At 43.3% G+C, this 19,653-nt stretch overlaps 2 protein-coding genes across 7 annotated transcripts in view; both read left to right on the forward strand.

Moving 5' to 3' along the window:
• LOC308395367 (equilibrative nucleoside transporter 1-like) overlaps positions 1–9,153 on the forward strand; it is a 37,191-nt gene extending 28,038 nt beyond the window's left edge. Inside the window, exons 12-13 of the mRNA XM_080880184.1 lie at positions 4,739–4,938; positions 8,422–9,153. Of these exons, the coding sequence (XP_080736310.1) occupies positions 4,739–4,938; positions 8,422–8,533 (312 nt within the window). The 3' untranslated portion in view covers positions 8,534–9,153. The remainder of the gene's footprint in view (positions 1–4,738; positions 4,939–8,421) is intronic.
• A 330-nt stretch (positions 9,154–9,483) lies between these two features.
• LOC308395364 (signal-induced proliferation-associated 1-like protein 2) overlaps positions 9,484–19,653 on the forward strand; it is a 41,351-nt gene continuing 31,181 nt past the window's right edge. For 4 of the 6 annotated variants that reach the window (XM_080880176.1, XM_080880179.1, XM_080880180.1 and 1 more), the window contains exons 1-6: positions 9,484–9,685; positions 13,393–14,630; positions 15,265–15,392; positions 15,556–15,744; positions 17,001–17,142; positions 17,269–17,357. In XM_080880176.1, coding sequence (XP_080736302.1) covers positions 13,568–14,630; positions 15,265–15,392; positions 15,556–15,744; positions 17,001–17,142; positions 17,269–17,357 — 1,611 coding nt within the window. In that variant the 5' untranslated portion in view covers positions 9,484–9,685; positions 13,393–13,567. The remainder of the gene's footprint in view (positions 9,686–13,392; positions 14,631–15,264; positions 15,393–15,555; positions 15,745–17,000; positions 17,143–17,268; positions 17,358–19,653) is intronic. The other 2 variants (XM_080880178.1, XM_080880177.1) reach the window with 2 other exon arrangements.

The raw sequence follows: 19,653 nt of genomic DNA on the forward strand, positions 1-19,653 counted from the left end.
ATCAGGTCTCATATTATCCTTCCGACCCATCTGTTTATATGCCAACTTGGTTGCTTGTGACCACTTTGAGCCTGTTGTCAGTGGTTGCAGTGTGGGTGAGGAAAGGAGGACCCAAACGCTGGACTCACAGGTGAAGGCTGGTGTTTATTGCTGACCGAAATGAACGAACAGAACTGAAGCAGGAAATGGCTCGCTGGCTGGCTGAAGGAACTACCAGCGACAACATCAATGACACGACGGTGAACGAGTGGAAACAGAAGACTTCCCCACCCGAGGAACTGAAACAGGTGCAGAGAAAAGCCATCGTTCCCTCGAAGCTGGACAGGAAACTGCAGGATCTAGGACTGAGCAGCTCCCTCTGCAACTGGATCCTTAGCTTCCTGTCTGACAGACGCCAAGTGGTCAGACTGGGCAGCATCACCTCATCCCCCATCACACTGAACACTGGTGCTCCACAGGGGTGTGTACTGAGCCCTCTCCTCTACACCTACAACTGCACAGCCACTAACAACTCCAACATCATTGTGAAGTTTGCGGACGACACTACAGTGGTGGGTCTTATCACCAACGGTGATGAGACGGCTTACAGGGAGGAGGTCAGCGCCCTGACCCACTGGTGTCAAGACAACCATCTCACCCTCAACGTCGCAAAGACAAAGGAGTTGATAGTGGACTTCCGGAGGTGCAGAGAAGTACACACCCCCATCACCATCAACGGCGCTGCTGTGGAGAGAGTGAGCAGCTTCCACTTCCTTGGTGTACATCTGGCTGAGGATCTTACGTGGTCAGTACACACAAACAAAACAGTGAAGAAGGCGCAGCAGCGCCTCTTCTTTCTCAGGAGACTGAAAAGATTCGGCATGAGCCCCCGCATCCTCAGGACCTTCTATCACTGTGCCATTGAGAGCATCCTCACTGGATGCATCACCACCTGGTATGGCAACAGCACCGCCTACAACTGCAAAGCTCTCCAGCGAGTAGTGCGGTGCTCTGAACGGATAATTGGAGGTGAGCTTCCCTCCCTCCAAGACATCTACAGGAAGCGGTGCCTGAGGAAAGCGGGGAGGATCATCAAGGACTCCAGTCACCCCAGCCATAAACTGTTCAGACTGCTTCCATCAGGAAGGAGGTTCTGCAGCATCCGGTCCCGTACCAGCAGACTGAGAGACAGCTTTTTCCATCAGGCCATCAGACTGCTGAACACGTCATAGACACCTCAGCTTCACTACTGGAACTTCAACATTATGCACTACATACTGTACAGTAATGCCACTGTTTTGCACATGTCTCAACTCTGTATATTTTTTATATATTTATTTTATTTTTACTCTATTTAATTTGTAAAATATGTGTATATACACACACACACACGTAGAAAAACATATTTAGTATACACATCCAGTAATGCATATACTATTATATATTGTACATATATTTATTAGTCTCAGATTTAGCCATTCTAATATTTTTCTTGTTTTACATTATTGTATTTTTGCACAACTCTGTTGCTTGTGAAGCTTGCACACAAGAATTTCACTCACATGTGCTGTACCAGTGTACCTGCACATGTGATGTGACAATAAAAGTGATTTGATTTGATTTGATTTAAAATAGTTTAGTAATTTAGGGTAAATTTGTAGTTTATCATTAACAGGAACACAGTGGAAAGAAACTATATCATTCGGATTGTCAACATTGGAAGGAATTACTTCCTCTTCTGCCTTTCATAGTCATGTGCAAAATACAGCTGTATAACTGTGTCCAGCCCCTGGCGTGCGCACTCACAACAATGGCTGAGTGTAATTGGAGTTATGTGCAGATGTATTTTACCTCCACAAACAGCCGAGATGTGGTTTGCAATACATGTGGAAAGACAGTGAGGTGTTGTGGCAACACCACTAACCTCGTGAAACACCTCACAGTAAATCAGATCACAGAATATGACGAGCTTATGTTGAGGCGAACTGAAGAGGAGGACAGGGACAGGTGCTGCTAGGGCGAGACAGACGTCTCTCACTGAATCCTTTAGTGCTGCAGGCAGGCAACATGTTCAAATAGGCACAACTTCAGATTCTTTATTTCTATATGATGAATTCTGCATTATTAAGTGATAAGAACAAGTAATATGATGTCCTGTAATCATGATGACGCTATATTTTGAGATACAATAAATAAAGTAAGTTTTTGTACAAAGTATCGGTATCGGATCAGTATCGTCGATACCACCCTGAATACTTGGAATCGGATCAGAAAGGAAATCAGTGGTATCGCACATCACTAGGACCCAAACGCTGGACTCACTGGTAGGTGAAGGCTGGTGTTTATTGCTGACCGAAATGAACGAACAGAACTGAAGCAGGAAATGGCTGGCTGGCTGGCTGAAGGAACTGAACATACAACAACCTAACAGCGACAACATCAATGACACGACGGTGAACGAGTGGAAACAGAAGACTTAAATACACAGACTGATGAGGATGCTAATGAGAGACCGGTGGGTACACAGCTGAACATAATCTGGCTAACGACACATGAGACGAGCTGACAGGAAAAACAGGAAGTGAGAACAACATGTGGCAAAATAAACTGAACATGACAAAACTGAGAACACTGGGTCAATGACGCAGGAAACCTGACACCTGTGTCCTTTTCATTACTGAGTGAAGCAGTCAACCACCTGAAACCCACAGATGTACTCTGGATATTGTTCCATCTCGTTTACTGAAAGATGTTTTTGACATCTGTGGGTATGTGTTTGCTGTCAATAGCAGTCTTCAGTCTGGGTGTGTCCCTGCTGACTTCAAACATGCTGTGGTGGAACCTATGCTTAGGGTTAGGGTTTTAAATGACCTTTTAACTTTTACTGACTTGGGAGATTCTGCCATTTTAATACCAGTAATAATAGTACACAATGTACACAGTGGGTCATGGACGCTGCAACCTCATCCCGCCTCAGAGCCGCTGTCTCCATCGGGTGGGAAGTAAGTATGGGAGGAGGCGTTGGATCGGGGGGAAGGGAGGGAGGGTGGTGAGTGCGTATCAGTATCAGTGTGCATGTGTGCATGTCGGGATGTGTGTCCTGAGTTCAGCCTGAGAAAGTGTCCTTTCGCCTGTTAGGCAAAGATCAACAGTGCGCAGCCTACGCAGGTGACCTTGAGGAATAGGGCAGAGAGTCTGTTCATTCTCGTGTCTCTTGGAAGAATATTGTTGTTCCTCTTGGCGTCAACCTTCAAGCAGTTGGTGCCGTCGGGGGTGGGGGTATAGCCGCATGAGAGATGTTAGTATGTGGTCTAGGGAGAACAAACTGCATCGATTTTTCAGTCATTCTAATGTCCATCACTGGTCTCCAGGTGTATCTCTCTTTTAAGAGCCATGAGCTCCTCTAAACGAATGTTTCCCAGATGAAATCTGGGAAACATTCGTTTAGAGAACAAGAGCAAGAATGAGATGCTCTCTCAGATTTAAAGTCAGACGAGACGAGACAAGGACATAGAAGCATAGAAGGGAAGCTAAGGGAGGGAGAGGGTGGAAGACGCATCCAACTCCTCCGAGAGCCAAGAGGAGGAGTAACAGAATAGTTTGAGCCTAAACATGTCATGGTCCTGGGTCATTTTGGCCCAGCGTTTTGTGTTTCCTTGAAGTTCATTTTTGTGCTTTGTGTTTATTCTGATTTTGTATTGGTTTAGGGTTGAACCTGTAGTTTGGTGTGTGTATTCAGCCCTACCTGTGTCTGTCCTTGGTGCTCTGTTCATGTCCCCGTGTTGTGTTGTAAATCAGTCTGTGTGTTCCTGCTTTACTTTGAAGGCTCATGTTCTGGATTTCCTATTCTATTTTGAAGGTCTGTGTCTGTTGTCATTGTGTTCAGCTTGTGTCCTCCGGTCCTCATGTGTATTAGGTTCAGCTGTTCTTCCCTCCTGTGTGTGATTACCTGATTACCTTGTGTGTGTATATTTAGTGGGTGTCGGTCTGTGTTCATTGTCGGCTCGTCTGCGTTCTATGGTGTTCCTGTCTCTGCGTCTCTCTGCCCCGCACCCCTTTTGTATGGTCTCAGGTTTGTCATTTAGTTCTCCCAGTTTAGGTTTCTTCAGTTGTTTTGTCATGCCTCACTGCCTGTTTCTGCCATTGTCACTTTGTAAATAAACATCACTCGTATCATCAGTCACTGCTGCATTTTGGGTCCTCCCTTTCCTCCACACCACACGGCTCACTCCGCCAGCCGTGACAAAACAGTTAAAAGTCAAAGCTTTAACAGAATCAGTAAAATAGCTATTAAATCTTGTTTCCACTATACTTGATTCTATAATCAGATTTGCTCACATATATAACATGTGATGATCAGTTACATTGGAATTCCTTATTAAGATCTTTAAATGATGCTACATTTCTTTAGTGTTTCCTTTGCTAATAACATCAGTTACCACATTATTTCTCAGTGTAATAAACAAACACCTGTCATGTTGTGCTTGTTACATGTTTCCCTGACCTCAGAACAGTCTCTGCCCATATTTACATAGTTGGTCCTTTGTTAACCCGTTGAAACTCAAAGTCATGTGTTACCATTTTCAAGTCTTCCCTTTTTACTTTATGATTCCAGTCTATATTCAAATAATGTCATTATTGGTACCAGTCTTTAATGAGAGTATTCAGTTTATCATAAAGCACTTTGTTGTAGATGGTGCTCTATATATTCCAGTTAAACTGAAAGACATGTGAGCTGATAGTATTCTTTTTTTTCCAGCCAGGAAAAGACAGTGTGATACTTCCTGCATCCATCGGGTGTCGCCTGGTCTTCATCCCTCTCTTCATGCTGTGCAATGTTCACCCTCGTGCCCACCTGCCAGTCGTTTTCTATCACGACTGCTTCTTTATCCTCTTCATGATCCTCTTTGCCTTCAGTAACGGGTACCTGGCAAGCCTCTGCATGTGTTATGGTCCAAGGTAAGAAACCTGCACACAGCAAACACCCCATCATGTTAATGTTAGCCTTGATTTTCTCTGTGGAGCTCATTTTAAGTATTAAGTATATTACAGTTGAGTCCAACACAGCTTCCTGTGCACCCACTAGCAGCAAGAGTGGTCCAGTGCTTTATGACCATAATATCCTATTAGAGCAATTAGAGCACGCTGTAGGTATTACAGGTACTGTGCTGCAGTGGTTTGTATCATATCTATCTAATAGACTCCAGTTTGTGCATGTAAATGGAGAGTCCTCTTCACACACTGAGGTTAATTATGGAGTTCCACAGGGTTCAGTGCTAGGACCAATTCTGTTTACATTATCCTCCTAAGACCCGAACTCATTAATGGCATGCATTCTTAATTTCTCTTTGCTATTTGGGCTGATTGCAACCTGATGAATATAAAAACAAAGAATTATCTTTTTACCTGATGTAGTTTCTGAGCAGAGGATATCAGGCCCTTGTAGAGCAAAATCTAGTATTTTGATCTAGACAACTCAAAATGGGATTTCCAAATATGTAGACGCCAGGTCCTCGGTGGTTAAACATGCTTCCCTTAGGCAGTATGATCAGAAGACATAGCATAGCATACATTAACAGTTCATGCATTTATGGAGTGTTTATAACAAGGTGCAAATTACTGGATACGTTCAGAAACAGGAAGGTCAGACTACACCTACAACAGAGCCCACACAGCTTTGAAGCAGATTTTTGGCCAGATGAAACAAAGATGGAGGGGCAACAGAATGATGAGAGAAGCATTAAAAGCTTTCCAGAGAACTGTTTTCATCTCAGCAGTCACTTATTATTCAGCACCTCCCAGAACAGCGTTGTTCTCTGTACTTCATACACGTATACATGTGTATATGTGCCTGCTGCAGAGTGTAAATGCTCCTTTGTCCTCTCTCAGAATTTATTATTGGAGCTTCTAAAACAATTTTATAAAGTTCACATGTTCACAGAGATTATCCGAATCTGAACACCGGCTGGTCTTGTAAGGTTCCTTTGCCATCCTTCATCCATTACAGACTATAAATGGTACATTTTACTCCCTGGCTATTCAAAAAAAGTTTTCCCCTCCACACTGTATCCTCGTAAAATGTCCCATAATCAACAACAGCTGATTTTAAAGTTAACTGCAGTACAGAGTGCCTGCCTGCACCTTTGTTTCTCTTCAAAACCAAAATCTGAACCAAAAAGGTTCCTAAATTAATCTTTTTACTGCTTATTGATATTTTTATAGTAAACTTAAGTTATATTTCAACATTTATAGTCTAACAAACTTCTTTTTTAAGTTATAATTAAAATAACATAAAATAATACTAAGTATATTTTTAGTAATGCAAGACTAAAATTTCACAGGCATTTAATATTTATTTCATATTTCAAGCAGCACGGTCTCTTTGGCACAGTCCCCGCCTCTTGCCCTGTGGTAGCTGGGATAAGCCCCGCCCCTAGATTTGTGGGAATCTTAAAAATAATATAGATTATTCATTTCTATTTGTATTTTTTTCTGTAATTTTACCAGTTAGGGTTATAAAAGATACACCATCTGGGAAATTACCTTCTGCCCATTTACCAATACAGATGTTGTATGCTCATAAAGAAAATACATTTCAGACTGTTTTTGTAATTTTATTGATATTTCAAACAACAAGAGTATTCTTGTATTTAAAAATTAAATTTAAATTACTTTTTTTCCCATTATTGAACAGACACTGAAATTAAAAACAGTGTTAAAATCAATCTTTAAATGTAAAATTATGTTAATTTTTCTAATTATTTTATGGTTTCTGAAAATGGGGCCTTTGTCTAAAACTAGCTGCGATGTAAAACATACAGACTTAAAAGTTGAAAAGCGTTGTGGGTCCACTCAGGATTAGGGAGGAGGTGCCGTGAGTAGTGACGTGGAGAATACAAGCAATAGAAATGATATTCCTCTGAAGGTGTCTGGGCTCAGCCTCAGAGATGGGGTGAGAGCTGCACCTCCATAAGGAGAGTCAGCTGAGGAGTCCCTATGGGAGGAGACGCCGAGGCAGACCTCAGACACGCTGAAGAGACAGTACCTCTCAGCTGGTTTGGAAACATCTCGGATTCAATTCAGTTTATCTATACAGCGCTAAATCACACAGTCGCCTCAAGGTGCTTTACATTGTAAGGTAGACCCGACAATAAAAGATACAGAGAAAAACCCAACAATCATATGAGCCCCTATGAGCAGCACTTTGGCGACAGTGGGAAGGAAAAACTCCCTTTTAACAGGAAGAAACCTCCGGCAGAACCAGGCTCAGGGAGGGGCGGGGCCATCTGCTGTGATTGGTTGGGGTGAGAGAAGGAAGACAGGATAAAGACATGCTGTGGATGCAGAGAGGTCGATTAACACATAGTGAGTGAAGAAGAAACACCCAGTGCATCACGGGAATCCCCGGCAGCCTACGTCTATTGCAGCATAACTAAGGGAGGATTCAGGGTCACCTGGTCCAGCCCTAACTATATGCTTTAGCAAAAAGGAAAGTTTGAAGCTTAAAAGTAGAGATAGTGTCTGTCTCCTGAATCCAAACTGGAAGCTGGTTCCACAGAAGAGGGGCCTGAAAACTGAAGGCTCTGCCTCCCATTCTACTTTTAAATACTCTAGGAACAACAAGTAGGCCTGCAGAGCGAGAGTGAAGTGCTCTAATAGGGTGATATGGTACTACAAGGTCATTAACTTTGGTGGCTGTGGCTCAGGAGGTAGAGCAGGTCACCTACTGAGGTTGGTGGTTTGATCCCTGGCTCCTCCAGTCTGCATGCCAAGTGTCCTTGGGCAAGATACTAACCCCAAGTTGCCTTCAGATGCATCCATCGGAGTGTGAATGTGTGTAAATGTCGTTAGAAAAGCACTCAGTTTAGAGTCAGTGCTTGTGAGAATGGGTGTGATTGAGTGAATGTGGTATGTTGTATACAGTGCTTTGAGTACTATGGGAGAGTAGAAAAGTGCTATATAAGAATCAGTCCATTTACCATTAAGATAAGATGGGGCCTGATTATTTAAGACCTTGTATGTGAGGAGCAGGATTTTGGATTCTGGATTTAACAGGAAGCCAATGAAGGAGAAATCTGCTCTCTTTCTAGTCCCTGTCAGGACTCTTGCTGCAGCATTTTCCTGTCTTGCACAGTATTCCAGTCTTGCTCCCCACTTTGTGACCTTTAACACATTTTATGACTGAAAAGTGGCCTCTTTAATATACTAGCCTACATAAAAAATAGAAACAGAAAATAGGCACTAAGAATATATATTTTACCTTAACAATTTTGGATTAACTGAAGGCTTTTCAGGGAGTTTTTAGGACTTCCTGATAATAATTAATTACAGTACTCCAATATATAATATAATATAATATAATATAATATAATATAATATAATATAATATAATATAATATAATATAATATAATATAATATGTCAATATTCTGGTTTTTAACAGGAACGTTCTTCCTCATGAAGCAGAAACAGCTGGAGCCATCATGGCGTTCTTCCTCTCTCTGGGTTTGGCGTTAGGAGCTGCTCTCTCCTTTCTCATTAGAATACTGGTTTAACTGGAAATGTCGTCTTTCTCTTGGACTAACTGTGAAACTATCAGTGAACTCTTTTGTGCAGTTCTGGTCTGAGTGGCAGAAAAGCTTCAGTCAGACTGAAACTCCACAGCTCTTCAACTTTGTCTTAATTATTTTCTCTTTTGTCCTGATGGAGGTGCTGCAGGATTACTTTCAGTATTTATTTCTTAAACATGAATCTGTACAATGAATATTCTTTGTATGTATTCATTAGAGACATTAAAAAAAGTTTAACAGGTTAAAAGATCTTTGATATTCACATTGATCGTCTTCATAGAGTCCTCAGAGCGTCACCATCTGTGATTTCCAGATAAATTATTTGACTAAACTCCAGATTTAAGAGTTTTATTGAAAGAAATGTGGTGACTTGATTAGAATTAAAGTTTAAAGGGTTCACATCCTGACATACATTATGAGAAATGACTTGAGTTACACGTTTGGTAAGCAATGAAATGACATTGAAGTAATACTACTAATATTACAATAATAAAAGTTAAGCAGTATAAACTGCACAGTAATAATTTGACAGTATTAAATTGAAGCACTGAGTTAGTGAAGTTATTGATGAAGTCTGATCTTCATCTCTGTTCATCTCATGTTAATATTTGTCAAGAGATATTGTAATATCAATATTGTAATGAGAAAAAAACTGTGTATTTAACGTGGATCCAAATAAATTAAAACTGCAGTGTGTGACGTTTTTATCAAATCGTCTTCATGCATGCTCGATCATCCAGGTTAGGAATCCCCAAAAGGTTTACAACCTTTGAAAGCCGCCCGCAGAACGAACAGTGGGCTATTTCACTTTATTTATTTTCAGCTCAATGAAAGACAGACAAGTGAAGAAAATTCCCACGTTTATTAACGTCCTCTGAAGGCATCAGCCGGGCTGGCTGTAAAGAATCCGAGCATCACTTAAACGCATCGCCAGCCTGGCTGAGCTGAAGCGTCCGACCAGACACAGCTGAGAGTTTAACGAGACCGAACCAAGACCAGGACCCGCACAAGAGGTCCGTGTCGTCCGTGTCAGTGTGACTGGACCGGGAAACAAACCGGAACCGACTGACACGACGTCCGGGTCTGATCCGAGAGTCAGAACCCTGGAAGAGCCCTGGATCCTCGGTCCTCGAGAAGGTAAAATTTCCGTCTCCGAAACAAAGTACTGCTGAGCAGTGAGGTAACGAAGTACTGCTGAGCAGTGAGGTGATTTATAAAGTACAGAAGTAGAGAAGTTGAAAATAAGAACAAGAGGTATAAAAATAAACTAACTAGTATTTTGAGGTCATGTAAAATTGAGAAATTATTAAATATGAATAAAAATAACAGTAAAGGGATTTGGAAAACATGAAATATTGTTATTAAAATAGTTCTAGGCAGTTACATTATCCTTCATATTTGACTAATAATGATGAGCGATGTGGTTAATGAGTTCAACAAATTCTTTGTAAGTGTTGGGCCAGACTTGGCTGACAGAACACAAGAAACTGTGCAGAGAAAGAAACTAAGCTCATTGAACGTAATCCTCAACTAGGGCTGGGCCATATCAAACGTTCACGATAACACCGGTGTAATGTTAGGCAATGGTTAGAAAATGAAATATGGCGATAGAATATGGGTAAAAATTTTAAATAACTTTAATGCACATAAAAAACAGCTGCTTGTTTAAGTGAAAATACATTGATGGGTTTTTTGCACTAATAAAGTTGTGGAGTGGTAAAGTATTTTGTCTCGCGTCAGTTATATCGTTATCGCACATTTTCAAATATATATTGTGATAAATATTTCTGGCCACATTCCCCCGGCCTAATCCTCAGTCAGTGTTTTTAACGGTGGTGGAAAAAAAGGAAATCATGTTGTTGGGAAATCACAAACTGAAAACTCTACAGACTTTGATCGATGCTCCAAACCCTTAACATACATTTGCAATTTGCCTCTACAAACTGGTGCGTTCCCAACACAAATGAAAACTGCTAAAGTAATACCACTGTTTAAAAATGGAGATTGACACCAATTCACATTACAGGCCTGTTTCTCTACTCTCACAATTCTCACAAATACTGGAAAAGGTTTTATTAATAGACTTGACAAATTAATAGATAAACATAAAATAATAATGGAAAGTCAGTATGGTTTCAGACCAAATAGATCAACATCCATGGCATTAATGGAACTAACTGAACATATCACTAATAAAACAGATCAAAGACAATGCACAGTCTGAGTTTTCATTGACCTACAAGAAGCTTTTGACACAATCAATCATGAAATATTACCTTATAAACTGGAGCACTACAGCATTAGAGGAGTGGGTCAGGAGTTATTTGAGAGACAGGCAACAATTTGTGAGGCTTGGTGAATATCAGAGTGCCTGGACATTGTTTGTGGAGTTCCACAGGGGTCAGCATTGGGTCCAAAGCTTATTTATCCTGTGCATCAATGATATATAAAAACATCTGATATATTACAGTTTATTTTATTTGCAGATGATTCAAAGATTTTTTTGTGCTGGAGATAATTCACATCAGCTTTTGGAACACAAAACTGAAAACAAGGTTTGACAGAAACAAGTTTTCACTAAATTTGAATAAAACTACATTTATGTTATTTGGAAATTGTAAAAAAGATGCTGGAGCAGAATTGCTGATAAATAATGTTGAAGTAGTAAGTTTCTGATACAACGTTTCTGGGTGTGGTAACAGATAACAGAATTCAATTCTGTTATGTTCAGTTTTTCAGCGTCACTCTGAGACAGGATATTTCTAACTTTAGAGATGTTGCGCAAATGGAAGAACGCAGTCTTACATATTTGTTTAATATGTGCGTTGAAGGACATGTCCTGGTCAATGTGCTGGAAACCTCACACAAAGCATATACATGTCACAGGCGTGTTGCAGACAGTTGCAAACTTGATGACGAGCAGGACAGGCTTCTTGAAATCTGTGTCTTTGTCCTTAATTTGAAGATAAGATCACCCCCCACCCTCCCCACCTCACTCCACCCTCCGCCAACAGGAAGCAGATTCCTCAGAGACCTCTTTGCCCTATGAACAGGAAGTGATGTAATCCAGTAATCAGCTGAGATGACTGGGTCAGGAGACAGGAAGAGGCAATCACGCCGATGTTATCAACTCCTCAGACTCACTTTTCATGACCCAACTACGGCATTTCTGTCATCTGCAGATGGCCGACTGTTGACAACAGTTTTCCACAATGCACCACAGTCTGCTGCTCCTTATGACTGCAGCTTCTTCAACATCATTTCCCTTGAACGAAGATCCGCCTTTACAGATGTTCTCAGACAGAAACATCTGTAAAGATCCCACTTGGCCTCAGGAATTAGTACACTACTTTTCCTGCATTTAAACACATGATCGTCTCTCCTGTACTCTTGCTGGCTGCTTTGTTTCATAGTCTTATTTTTTACAGGCAAATGAAGCCAGGTCAATAAAAGGAGTTTCCTGAATGAATGTGAAACTTCAGCTGGGTGGTGGTGTCTTTGGAACTACAGCATTCACCTCCTGATTGCACTGATGATGATTCAGGGAGGGACCAGGGCACTGGCTGTGCCGTCCTGAGGGGTTCTGATGATTGTAGTCAGGAAACTAAGATTAAAGAAACACTTAAAAGCACCAAAATAGATCATCTAACCTTTCAATACAAAGCACCCTGAGACTTCTGTTGTCATGTGACATATCAATTGTACTATATATCTATTGTATATACTATATTATTTTATCTTATTCTATTCTATTAGGGGGTTTTTTTGGGGGGGGGGGGGGGTTACTGCTCTAACTTGTATTTTAAGAAAAGATACGATAACCTTTATTAGTCCTACACGTGGGAAAATTGTTGTGTCACAGCAGAAAGTGGACAGTGCAAAGTTACAGTAGCAAAAATTAAGAAAAGCAATGAAATAGGATATGATAATAAGAATAAGATACTATATGACATGATTTCCCACGTGTGGGACTAATAAAGGTTTATCTCATCTTTATCTTATAAACTTAAAGCTGAACTGAATTCAGTTACAGTCAAACAGGATCACTTTTTAATATATTTCATGTTATGTTTTATTCTTCAGGTAAAACTTCCTAACACCAGGGTAGATGGATACTTGATCCCAAACTGACCAAAGTGAAAACAGCAGTTTGTATGACTGTCTGCAAAGCGTTTACTCTGCCGATGTGATCACACAGTGTTGGGACGTTTCACAGAACTCCACATCTGTTTGCATGTGCTCAAACATACAGGCATGCAGCATTGTTCCGTGTTTATTTTTCCAATGTCTGCTTTTAGCTTTATGTCAGAAATGTAATGTTCAAGGTTGACCTGACGTCAGACCGGCTCCAAACACAGTACAGCGTATACAGTATGCAGTACACACAGAGCAGTGTATGCAGTTGAGAGTACATTTGTCCACATACAGATATCTGAAGCCTTCAGCTGTTACTGCTGAACATGACGGAGACAGCTGCTGGAAATACCACACACACACACACACACACACACACACTGCCTTCTCATGGTAACGTGGTGGACTTCAGGTGTGTTTTGTTGCTTCTCGCATTAATAAAGTAATAACTGGGTTATAACATCTAGTTCACATCTGGGCACAGGTTTGTCCTGTGGCTCTTCCCCATACCAGAACTGGTCCGTCTGCCACGTTTGTGTTTTAAATTCTCAGGCATGACGCTTCATGTTTTTCAGCCGAACAGATGCGTCACACCTACAGGCGAATGAGCAGCTGGGATTGACTAGCGCATGTTCACACCTGTACTTGTAGCACAGGTAAACAGGTGATTCACCTCAACAGGAGTGCATGACAACCTTTTCTTATTTCAGATCGCTGTGGATGGTGAGTCCAGGATGTACTTCCTGTCTCTGATCCTAATCAGACTGTGGACCTATTAGATCTCACAGGAGTCATGAACTTCGGGTCTGAGTCCTGGCAGTGGTTCAGGGTCCTTCTGGACTAGACTAACAGCAGTGTTTCTTAGACTTTCCAAGGATCGGGACTATGGGACCTCCGGTCGTTCAGGGAGCTCCTGTTGTACCAAAGATGGGGGTCAGGGCCCGAATGTCCGACTTGTCTCAGAGGAGGGATGCTCAGGAGGGTCTGAACTTGAGCTTTCTGAGTCAACCTCCCCATTCCAACAAGAGCCTGGACCCCCAGCCCAGGTCAGAGACTACATTCCCAGTTCGCCCGAGTCCTTCCACCAGCAGGAGTTTGGCAAGGATGAAGAGAAGCAACAGTGAGGTGACGATCAGTGATGTCGGAGCTGAAGACATGGACCCTGCTGCCATCAACCCAAACACAGACGCAAGTCTGAGGCGAAAGTGCTGCAGCACTTCGACACTGGACCGCCAAAGTTTGTCACAATCCACTGAGACTCCTTCCTGGAGGCTGGAGCAGCAGGTGCCCAGCGCACCGCCTCCGTTCCCAGAACCTGCACAGCTTCGTGCTGCACTGTCGCCCAGTCTGCAGACTGCCGCTCGCATTGCTCATGGGGATGTCATCTATGTACCCAACTATGTGAACGCTTCGGTTTATGTGTCGCATGTTCAGAAAACAAAGCCGGAGACATCGATCCTCAGCAGACTAAGGAATCAGAGGACAAACAGGGACACAAGACCCAGCGCAATCTCTTACAAATGCTTTTCTCATTATGATAGTCAGAGTGTCCTCTTCAACTTCAGCAGCGGCTTCGTCCCCCAAGCAGACCTCCAGCACAGAAGGAACGTCTCCACCTCTGGATGTGATGTGTTTGATGCTTTAAGCCCTGATGAACGTGACAAAAACAACTTTCTGGTGAGCAGCTGTCCGTTCTTTCATAATGAGATTGGAGGGGAGATGGAAAGGAGGCTGGGCCTGACTCGGGCCAACACCTCCACCTGCGGTGCTGCAGCAGACACATCCTTCAGCGATCCGCCGCTCAGCACCCACCGCACCAACGCGAGCATCTCAGTGTTGGAGTTTCGTGGAGGAACTCGGGCGTTCGACCAACATCTGATGAATAATCACGACATTGAACACATTGACCTGGGAGCCAGATACTACCTGAAATACTTCTACAACCAAGGTAAGGTCCAGTCGAGGGCCAGACTTCACCACGATGCAGAAGCTGGATGCTCTTGCTAAAAGTAAAGCAAGGACGCTTTTTAAAATAGTGCCACCAGTTTAATCTAGTTCCAACAAAAGATATTTATAACAGGAAGAGTTTGTAATAGATCTCAGTATCCATAGAGTTAAAAAATAAACAGTTCAATAACTTCCAACAGAAACATTCTGCCATAAGGATAGGCGACACGATCAACATGTGACTGTGTGCTAAAAACAAACCCTGAAGTGCAATAATATTTCTGACTGTAAATGAAAAGAAATGAACTGAATATGAAGATCTGAAGATCTAACACACAGGTGTCGAACTCCAGGCCTCAAGGGCCGGTGTCCTGCAGGGTTTAGATGTGTCCTTGATCCAACACAGCTGGTTTAAATGACTAAATGACCTCCTCAACATGTCTTGAAGTTTTCCAGAGGCCTGATAATGAAATAATTATGTGATTCAGGTGCTGACCCAGGGTGAGCTCTAAAACCTGCAGGACACCGGCTTTCGAGGCCTGGAGTTCGACACCCCTGATTAATTTAAGCACTGTTACTGCGTTCAGGTTTCTGTTTTCACTGATGTGAGTGACCTTCTGTGTTTTTTCTGTCAGATCACCAAAATTATTTTGGCATTGATGAGAACTTTGGTCCGGTGTCTCTGAGCCTCCGGCGAGAGAAACTGGAGGAGAGGAGTGATGAGACACAGTACAACTACAGGATGATCCTCAGGACTGGTCAGGTAACTAGTCATGTGACCGGTCACGTGACTGGTTAGGCGACCTGACCTGATCACAGTCTGGTTTGAGATCATTTTCGATTACTAATTTATAAAGTGACTGTTGGTGATGCTGTTAATCCCTGTTTGTCCTTTTAGTCTGACCCAATCACGCCCCCTCTTTCAGCTGTCTACCCTGAGAGGATCCATCACAGAGGACTCTATCCCATCTTCATCCAAACACGGGACCAGTCGACGTCTTCCTCTGAAGGATGTTCTCGAGTTTGTGGTTCCTCAACTTAGCATCCACAGTCTCAGACTGGCTGCAGATTCACCCAGAGTCCCTGAACTGCTGCTGCAGCTGGACCAGCAGGAGGTGAGCCAGTCCCAGTGTGCCACCCACCAGCTGACCATGAAATACCTGCCACTGCCATGGTTGGCCTTCCCATGTTTCTGACAGGATGGTCTGTGTTAAACTAGAATCCCGTTTCATAGCCATTTTGCTAAATCGGGCTTTTGATGCTGTGACGCTTTCACATAATGAAACAGTTGGCATAAGAATTCAGCTTCTCGTGCTACGTCCACCATGCTGATCAATGCTGAGTAGCGTATTCTTCAAAAACACCCAAACACACATCCTCAGAGAGGTTTTCACAGGCAGCAGCTACGAGTTCTCTGTCTGAAAGAAATGATTCACTATTATCTCATCCTTCTAGAGCTTTAGAGATCCTAATAAAGCTTCTGTGATTCTGTCCAGTTTAGAGACAAACTCAGACTTGATGGTATTAGCTGGAACAAGTAAGATGTACCTTTTTAATCAGCTACAGTTTTTGTCACGTTTTCCTTACTTTTTGGTGGCCCTCCCAGAGGTCAGTACAAAATAAAGAAAACCTTCTTGTTGTGCTCTCTCAGAAGTTTAGCAAAGTGATACAAAGCAGTTTTTTAAGTGGCCACTGGGAGCCTGAGCAGAAGAAGAGAGGTCTCTTTAAGCTCCAGTCAGACTGAAATCCCAGGAGACGACACAGACGGACATCAGCCTGAGAACACAGCAGGAAGATGATAAGTTTACTATCGCATTAATATGAGATATCCACATGAGCGGCAGGAGGGTGCTCCTGCCTTCAGGTGTCTCAGGTAAGAGACGAGGTAAAACACTGTGATAGGCTCATCTTTTTGTCCAGGTGCCCTAAAACGTCCACTGCAAGAGGGAGAAGTCAGCTGACCTTCCGATGTTGTGTGAAATGACCAAAGGTCTCCTGACACGGCATCATCAAGTCAATATAAACAATAAAACCAGTAAATCCAGTACAAACAGTGACACCAGCATTTTCTCCAATTTCTGAAGTACTCCTGTTTCAACTAACTATTATACAAATTATTATACAAATGATTTTCACTTGTGTGGGAAATCTAACCCCTCTTAGACCTTCACCGCAACTTTACACACGTTCAAGTTTCTCAGGCGCTTCATGTCTGGTTATGCAGAAGGTTACCGGGTAGGGTTAAAAGATTTCCCGCTGGAGCGTAATTCACGCATCAGTTCCAAGCCTTCTGAATTGATCTTATAACCAGCACCTTCAGAGTCCCGATGGTCCACGCTGACCCTGCCTGCTTTTCTTTGTTTTACTGCAGCTGAAGTTCCAGCGCAAAGTGGGCGTGTTATTCTGTCGGGCTGGTCAGTCCACCGAGGAGGACAACAGTGACTCTGGCAGTCCCGCTCTAGATCAGTTCCTGGACCTTCTGGGCCACAGAGGTCCACTGAAAGATACCAGCGGTACCAGCACCATTTCTTTTTCTGAAACAAAACCGGGTCCTTGTTTGTCCTGGTTCTGCAATGATGTCAGAATGGTGTTTGGTAATTGTTGTTACTTTCTGTTTGCTTGTTTTTGTTTCCTGTCAGAAGACTCAACAGGGAGGCAGTCAGTTTTTACAACGTTCAGAGAATTCAAGCTGATGTTCCACGTGTCCACGGCAAGCAGCCCTCAGCAGGTGATTCTCCTGTTCCTAGTTTGACCTTGTGCTGTGTACTGCACAAGTACCACAACTAAAGTTTTCAAGTATCTGTACTTTATATCCGTATTTGTTTTTCTGACAGCTTTTTACTTTTATTCTCCACATTTCAACACAAATATTTCATCTTCCTACTTTATACATTTTCCAAGCGTGCTCCTTACTTTAGGTTTAACACTGACTCACATCGTAAGTTATTTCCCATCACTGCAACCCTTTAAACATCAAACCGATCTGAAAGTAAATGTAGGACCGATTACAGGTAAAATACAGTCCTATTGGTTTATCCATCATAAGGACGTATCAGATAAAGATAAAGAGGCAAAACCATATAATTTATGCATTGCTACTGTTAGTTAAAGGAGGTCATAACGGTGCTTTTTTATGTTCTGGTCACAGTACATCAGCTAACTACTGAAGTACTACAAAGGAAACAAATGAGAGATAAGATCATTTTGTTTAGAGATGGAGAAAGATGTAAGACATTGTGGGTGGCCCACTTCAGCTCAGGTCCTCTACCAAAGGCCTGGGAGCCTGAGGTTCCTGCACAGTATCTTTGCTGTTCCTAGTTCCACCCTCTTCTAGACAGAGATGTTGAATGTCACCCCACATTTTGCTGGAGCCACTAGGCCAGTTCAGAGGTTATGTATTATGATTACCATGGGAACCACTGTTACCTTCACTCTCCGCATCTTCTCGGGCTCCTCTCTCAGCCCTTGGTACTTCTGCTTATCATGTTACTTTTTCTTGATGTTGCTATCACTAGGTTCAGCTACATCACTATGGCCATCTTCCTCTGCTTGCCCACTAACGGTGGTAGATACCGTGCAGGGGCCTGTCCTTCTATGATGGTTCCTCTCCTTGCTTCTCGTCTTACTCAGGTTTCTGCTGCCTGAGGTATTCACTAAGGACATAATGAGTTGTGGCCAACTTTTTGATGTACTCATGGATGTTCGTTGTCTCATCCTGGACAGTGGTTCTGAAACTCACTAGTCTTCGGCCTCCTCCGTTCTGCTTAGTGTACAGCCTTGGGGTGCTGGATTTGGGGTAATACTCTGCATGCATGGTCAGGAGCTTTCTTGTCTTGATGCAAGTGGCTTCTGTCTCCTCCTTTGGCCAGCTTATTATCCCAACAGGGTACTTGATCATCGGCAGGGTGTAGGTGCTGATTGCCCGGATCTTATTCCTCCCATTCAGCTGACTCCTCTGGACTTGCCTTACTTTCTGCAGGTACTTGATGGTTGGGACTTCCCTAGCAGCTTCTTCATGATTCCCATTTGCCTGTAGGATTCCTGGGTACTTGTAGCTGTCCTCAATGTCTGCATTGTTGCTTCTGGTAGTGCAGTCCCCTCAGTTCTGACTAGCATCCCTCTTTTCGTTACCGTCCAACTACATTTCTCCAGTCTGAATGAAATTCCGATGTTATTGCTGTAGATTCTCGTGGTTTGAATCAGTGAATCGATGTCTTGTTCACTCCTGGCATACAGTTTGATCTCATCCAGGTGGCTGACGTTTGCCGCGTTCTGTATTCAGTATCTGTAGCCAGTCTTGACAATGACCTCACTGAGAGGGTCCAGGCTAGGGGTGGTGTGGCGGAGCATTGTCTGTGGCACCGCTGCAGAGTCACACCTGAGCGGCATGAGAAATCAAGCCTTACCGGCTTAAAAGAAGAATGAACTGGGTCCTGTTGTTGTTGTTGTTGTTGGTGTCTGTGGCGACAGCTGAAAAGCTGCAACCGAGTGTTCAAAACAACAGCAGAGATAAAAGAAAAGTGAAAGAATGTGATCTGGTCTGCTGTGCATCCCGAAACCCAGGATCGTAGCATGGCAGAACCATGACCGGGACAGCCAAGGGAGGCGCTGGCCCAAATGGTGGCCAAACTCGCAGCTACAAAGAGGGAGCGGTGTTACCGCCAGCAGGAACAACTGCAGGATCGGTCCAAGCACCGGATGCAGTTGGTAGAGAGTTTGGCAGCTCGGATCGGGTCTTGGCGAAGACCCCGCCGACATCCCTTGACTGCATGGGAGTGACTGATGACCGGACTGCTTTGGCACCCGTACCGGTCCCAGGGAGAGGCCAGCCAGGGCACAGCCTACTTCCGCACGCATACCCACTCCGGGAGGGACCTGCCCAGGGTTAGAGTTGAGGGTCTGCACGGCAGCTGGACCTGCCTGGCTTCCACCAGAGGCCAGCATGCGGTGGGGGCCTGTGCGCCGGCCACCTGCCGCCTGTGAGCCTTGACTCACATCCACGACTGCTGCGCCGCCGCCACTTG

This window comes from Rhamphochromis sp. 'chilingali' (assembly GCF_963969265.1).
Source record: "Rhamphochromis sp. 'chilingali' genome assembly, chromosome: 4".
Lineage (NCBI taxonomy): Eukaryota > Metazoa > Chordata > Actinopteri > Cichliformes > Cichlidae > Rhamphochromis > Rhamphochromis sp. 'chilingali'.